The sequence below is a fragment of the Nymphaea colorata genome, chromosome 4 (genome assembly GCF_008831285.2).
Source record: "Nymphaea colorata isolate Beijing-Zhang1983 chromosome 4, ASM883128v2, whole genome shotgun sequence".
In the NCBI taxonomy this organism is placed as follows: domain Eukaryota; kingdom Viridiplantae; phylum Streptophyta; class Magnoliopsida; order Nymphaeales; family Nymphaeaceae; genus Nymphaea; species Nymphaea colorata.
In genome coordinates, this window is record NC_045141.1 from 24,726,030 (window position 1) to 24,732,703 (window position 6,674).

Below are 6,674 nucleotides of genomic sequence, written 5' to 3' on the forward strand. Positions count from 1 at the left end.
AGACATTGTTCCCACGATGTGTACGGAATCGATGGGTAATTTTCATGTAGGCTCGTTCAACGAGGCACGCTGATAATGGTGCACACTGCTGTTCGTTTGAATGTCGGCATGAACCCTCATTGTTGCGTTAAGTAGATGGCTTTAGCCTTTATGACGTTAGTGGGTTTAATAAATAATATTTTCTTCTTTGGATAACTAAAAAATCATTAAGTGGAATTAGTGGATAATTATCATGTAAGCTCGTTCCACGATGCATGCACCAAAAAACACAGATAATCACCGACTAATGGTGCACACTGCTGCTTGTGAATGTCGACATGATGAGACAGCATTTGAAAGCGTGAGTTTAATGTGCTTGGCTTTAAACGCGAAGGTATTTAATACCAAGTTTTGGCGGGGTTGCATAAAAGTTCGAGTGGCGAAAATGGTGTGTTTGATAGGCTGGATCATTTATTCTAGGCATTTAACCCATCTGTTTGACAGCATGAGAGTTTTATTCCAGCTAGAGCCAATGCCAATGACTGGACCTGTTGTCTATTATCCGCCTAAATACTCTATTATGTACAAATTGTAGTATTTGATTGTTCAAATGCTAACTCAACAAGGCTAAAGTACCGCCAATTCAACATATATTTGAATATATTTGCCACATAAAAATAAGTTATTGATACTTGCTGTTCATATTTACAACAACCGACACTAAAAAGAATAGATCATGACGTACAACATCATGGAACTGAAATCTAAAAATTTAAGAAAGAAATCGTTCCTTACAAGACCCACGGAACGTGATATTGTAAATGGAAAGCACGATCTTTCACATGAAAATGGAGTCGGAAAAATCTTGCCGTATGTCCCATATCCACTTTATGCATTAACCAAGCGATCAAAGCAAACAACAATATTTCACAAGCACAATCTTCACGCTCTCAATGTAGAATGTTCTCGCAAGAGCTCCTCGGAAAACTTGGATCCTATTTTATAAATTTAAAATAGACAAGTAGCTATACATGTCAATAATGTATTTATAGGAATTTGACAAGTAAATCTGTGTCCCACAGGAATGCAAATACGCAAGGGTGACACCATTGCTGGACTCTTTAAGTAAATATGTAACAGCATTAAGTACTAGAAAATAATAAATTTAACTGCTTAAAACATTAAGCAAATATATTAGTCAGAATGAAAGACTAATATACAAGAGCAACTACATGACTGCACGGCATCCAACGGTGGTAAGACCTCTCGGAACCATGGCCGACGGGAGCTTCTCCGACGGCCTTGTCGCCAAGGGCTCTGGGGGGGGGCTTTGCCGGCCGTCAGAGCCCTCAATATTGCTGTAGTGCCACGACCACAATAAAAAAATTATTGTAAACGAAAAGCAAAACATATATAGACAAGTTAAGCTTCAAAGCCCACATGTAGAGGGCAGTCCTGATCATGAATGTTTACAAATACCAGTTAGGACTTAGGACTTTAATGTGCGGATGGCATAACATCTCTGGCAAAGAAAACATCATCGAGGGAATTGCCCACTGATATAAGCTACATAAGCGTTTTTTAATATGAATATGATTGCCCAAAGAAAGCTTGCCTGCTAATGAATTCATGAAACAAAAGGCTACATAAGATACTGAATATGATTCTCAAAATAACCATTCTTTTCATCATTGCAAACAATCTGTCCTGGTTTGTATTTAAGAGCATATTTCAAGTGTTTCACATTATTCTAGCACCTGCCATCTGCTTATACTTAGAAGTTCATTCATCTTTATAACAAAAGGGAAAAGAGGAACCAACACAAACTAGCAGAATCTACTCCTTTTAAAGATGCCTGCTGAATAGTAAAGGTCATGAAGGATCAGCTCAATGGCAGAACCTGCTCCATATGTGAACATGTTAAACCTGCTCAACAACGGAGAAGCAAAACTAGAAACACATGTTGGTGCTAGACTGCAGTGCCAGATTCATTCATTTATTTGCCAGTAAACACCTGCAACACGTCGGTCACAAATGTATATACGTCGAATTTGTAAACGACGTGATCTCGATTCTCACATGAGGGAAAATATCATTTTCACGGAACATATATACTTTTTAGTTTAGAATTCTGCATGGCTTCGGGTTCCCCTTTAAATGTGGATTTTCTGTATGAAGTCCCAAAGCTGCGCCCTTTGCACCAGCCACCAACAGCACGAGCTTCCTTAAACATGGCAATACATTTTTTATTTATTGAAACTGGATCTTTCATTGGATGTGTCCAACCAGAAGGCTTCAGGCGGCATGAGGCCGGTTGACCTCTCTTTGTCTACCACGAGACGACAGACAGCAGATCAATACTATTGAGGAACTTGAGGCGTTTCCTAATTTCTTTGCTGGCCAAGCATCTGAACCGTTGGCTTCATTTAACTAGTGCACCCAAAGATTTGAAAAAACATGGATAGATCGAAAGCTCGCCCTCCTCCTCCTCGTGCGCTGTGAACATACACATGACCACAGATTAAGAAGAAAAAGAGCCTTGTTCAAATAATTCAACCCCAAAGGACCACTTCCTGAATCTTTCCACGTAAGCGACAAAAAACACAGTATATATATATATGCGTTACATGATTTATTTAAAGGGAATCATGTTATAGATGATGTCATTTATACATAAAAATGGATTTTCAAGTCTTCAGACCGAAACATTATAAGAAATTGATACTAAGATATTTATATTTATGTTAGAATTACTTGATTTATATACATATAATACCATCATCCTCTTTCTCGTTCGGGCGACAGATTGTTATTCAAGGTAAACCCCTGTTGGGGAGCGAGCGAGAGCGAGACAGAGAGGAGAGCGACTTCATGGCAAGCTTCAATCCAATGGATTACTTCCTGGAAGATGTGATAGAACCAGAGGTGGGAGAGGTTGCACCTTCTGCTGGAAACAACGACCTCATGGGATTTCCGTTCCTCCCTTGGGATGGCGCCGAATTCGACATCAACTCATGCGTTCCTCAGACCCCCTTCTACGAGCCTCCCTTTGCCGACGCGGGCAGTCAGGAGATCGCCTGCTCCTCCTCCGAGCAGGAAGGAGGTGGTCGCTGCCACCAAGCAGAGCTCTTTTCCTCGTCCCCCTCCAAATCTGCAACCCAACCATCGAGGTCTCTCCTCTCAGAGAGAAATAGGAGAGGAAGGATGAAGGACAAGCTCCTTGCCCTTAGATCCTTGGTGCCAAACATAACCAAGGTCCTGCCCCTGCCATTTTTATTCGTCATCTCATCTTTCATTTGCCAGTTTATTTGGTATTCTTACCACCATACCGAGACTGCAATTGAAAAGGAAAAAGAAGATCGACTAATCTATCCAAGAAAATTAACAATTAAAGCTGGATGATGAAATCTCCCGTTGGATGCAGATGGATAAGGCTTCGTTAATAGGAGATGCCACGACCTACGTGCAAGAACTGCAGAAAGAAGCAACGAAATTATCTGAAGAAATTTCACAGCTGGAGCGTCGTTTACAAGGTGAAGAAGAGGGTGGCTACGAATTTGATGTCGACATTCCACAGAAGGAAACTAATAGAGAGAAGAAATCTGGGCGTCATAAGATATTGCAGGTACAGAAAAACTCTTCTGATCCCAAAACTTGTGTACAGATAAAAAGTTATGTTTCGCCGATAATTCATGTTTTAAATGTTAAATAGAGATTAAGGCAACGAAAAGTTTCTTGACGAAGAGAAGATAGAGACTATAATCGATGAAGAGCATAGATTTTAAGCCCTAATGTATTTTAAAACGAGCGATGCACATCGAAACTTCCTTGAATTTCACAGTCTGGTCTTTGTCTGGAATCATTGACATCATATCTCTTCTTCACCTATTCCGAGTTTACTTATTCACCATGTTGTTCATCTCTCTCTCTCTCGTAGAGTAACAGCATCATGGCAGCAACACTGCTACCACCATTGAGCCTCGTCTCTGTTTGTTTAGGCTGAACTGAGAGCCGGTTGTCTGATATCAGACAAAAGAAAAGAAAAAGTGATCCATGTCACAGCTCTTCCCTTAATGAGTTATTCTCGTCAAGCAGGCGTTTAGGTAAAGATCATGATATATCGATGCCCCGTCTTCCTTTCACTTCCATCGTTTCTTCTTGTCTTTCATTCAGTTGTTTCCTCTGATTTTGCCTAACTTTCAGGATGTGATAACGATGAATAGGCGCTCTTTCAGGCGATCGACATATGTCGTCGGTCGTAAACAAATGGATATGGAGTCTTTACTGTTGTCCGCCGTTTTCTTCTTCGTCTTCCATTTTCTTCACAATAAATCAGGCAATTTCGCGGCCCGCGTATCAAATGATCTCAGAGGAGCATAAACATGAAATACCTTTGTCATCGATCCGCTGCTTCTTCAGAAACAAAAGGTTTTTAGCATCATGGGTTCCTCACATGAAAGCGCATATTTGGCATCGTTCTACACGATTTGAATCCACTTTGAGTCATACAGGGTACAAAAATATTGTTCCGATCTTTCTTCAGCACCTTTCCTCCATTTTTTAGGAGAAGTGCTCCGCCTGCGTCGAACTTAATTTACAGTATGGTCCCGCTACCAGAAAAAGAAGGTGACCCATTCCGGTACGACAGGTTATCTGCTTCTTTTAGTACAATGTACGACTGGTAGTACTAGTACCGCCATTTATTCATCAGAGATCTGATTTTAAGGGAGCTAGTACTATTTTCGGATCTAAAATTTATGTGATTCTTTTGAATGGGAGGATACATAACATTTCAGACACAAATGTCTAATACGTTTGTCTTCATGTTTTTTATGGTGTCACAAAAATTTCGTGAGAGAATATATAAGCGGCCTTTCTGGACGTCATTTTAGTGGAGGGCATCATGGACCACCCTCACCTTGATTCAATGAGAGTCTATGATGAGATAGCCTCCTGGTTCACATGTTCTCTTCCATCATTAAAGCAGTCCTGAACGATGGCCGCAAGATCTAATTTAATCTTTTTTTGGACAAGCTTAGTTGGTTGGGAGGAGGTGTACTGGTTATGAAAGAGTCCTATATTCGCCATTCTTAATCTGATTTTGAATTATGTAAATTGAAGAGCTCGTCCATCTGCGGCTATATAGTATGCTGGCTATGGGACCTTCAAAATGAAGAAGTCGAGATCGTATCCCCTGGCAAAAACATCTACAGTATCATGTGTAACCACACCTGCTTGTCCAAAAAAGATCAAAATACCAGTGGATAATGCTCCGCTTCATTCATGATATGTCAATGACTAGAGCATCATTTACGAGTGTGAACCACACATATGTGTGTGCGTGTGTGTGTGTGTGTGTGCGCGCGCACGCCTGTGTGTGTGGAGGTTTTTGTAATGTGTCCGCTAGAAAATATCAGAATCATGGGTAACGCTGTTAGTTGTTCCATTAGTTAGATCAGATGACTTGTAGGTTTCCTATGTTCAAAAGGGCATGAATATCAAGCAGCACTTCAAGTATTACGTTTATTTCACGAAAAGATAGGTAACAACTCATATTTTACTTTTGATTAGTAACTTTAGGTTCAGAATACAATACTTAGAGCATATGTTTTTTAAGAGCCAAAGTGAATTACTGACTTGAATTTACTTCACTCTTGATCCAGATGGCTGTAGTTCGTACAGATGAGTGCGAATTCTTTGTGAAGATCATTTGTAAGGCAGCAAAGGGAATTGTGGTGCGAGTACTACAAGTTCTGGAATCTCTCGATGATATAAGCATTCAAGCTTCCAACTTAACTGCCGTTGAAGGGCACATCAACTTGACCTCTACAATTCATGTGAGCATATTTTCCATTGTTTCTTTATTCGCTTGGTTTAAATGAAATAAAAACTCGTGGAAAATAAAGGATGTATGTAGGTTTCTCTTCACATAACAATCATACATTGCAGGATGTAAGAAATCAAACTTGCAAGTCTTGTGTTGGCGTTTGACAAAAAACTGATCAATTTGTGATCAAGGAAACATTTGGCCTGATTAAGGCTACATAGTATTTTTGGCTGGGAATTTGGACATATGCCATTCAAATTGGAAAACGTTAAAGTTTCAAATGCATGGGATGCTTCATACAGTAAATTGGTTTTGGTATATATTTGGAATTTATCTGCATGTTAAGACAATTGAATGAACATAAAATTCAATCATGTTTTATGGATTATCTTTTATACTTTGACAATGTTTTTAATATATGTAAACTTGATCACATTCATAAGGTAGATTTTAGGAATATGGAGTGCAAAATAATGTTAAAAAAGGAAGATGCTGGTCACCAAACTTGAGACTTTACATGTGAGCATGCATGTACTTACCAATAAATTTTGATGTCAGGTCACGAATTGCAGCAAGGAGATCGATGAGGCTGCCCTGAAGATATCATTGCTCACCAGCTTCACTAACCAAGGCTTGGACATGCCCCCAAGCTTCCGCTAGTGTCATCTGTTCCGATAGTGTCACCAGCTTCTAATTCCTCTTTAGGAAGGGAGAGTAAGGTTAATTATTAGTTGATCTTCTCTCTCTATCTCTCTCTCAATTGTTTTCTAGATGTCATGAAAATTATCATATGTATGATCAGCGTGTGCAACGCTTGGATGCATTTGTACGAAGCGATTGACAAAAAAGTGGCAATTGATAAGGAGGC

The 6,674-nt window shown here is 39.7% G+C and overlaps 1 protein-coding gene across 1 annotated transcript; it reads left to right on the forward strand.

The window, feature by feature from the left end:
* The first annotated feature begins 2,791 nt into the window (after window positions 1-2,791).
* LOC116253414 (transcription factor FER-LIKE IRON DEFICIENCY-INDUCED TRANSCRIPTION FACTOR-like) lies at window positions 2,792-6,674 on the forward strand. Its single transcript, XM_031628217.1, has 4 exons — window positions 2,792-3,234; window positions 3,404-3,604; window positions 5,643-5,816; window positions 6,365-6,674. The coding sequence occupies exons 1-4, from the start codon at window positions 2,851-2,853 to the stop codon at window positions 6,464-6,466; spliced, it is 861 nt and encodes a 286-aa protein (XP_031484077.1). The 5' UTR covers window positions 2,792-2,850; the 3' UTR covers window positions 6,467-6,674.

Coding starts and splice junctions, on each gene's coding strand:
- LOC116253414 (XM_031628217.1), top strand. CDS start 2,851: ATGGCAAGCTTCAATCCAATGGATTACTTCCTGGAAGATGTGATAGAA. Junction 3,605..5,642: donor GGCGTCATAAGATATTGCAG/GTACAGAAAAAC, acceptor CTCTTGATCCAG/ATGGCTGTAGTTCGTACAGA. Junction 5,817..6,364: donor ACTTGACCTCTACAATTCAT/GTGAGCATATTT, acceptor TTTTGATGTCAG/GTCACGAATTGCAGCAAGGA.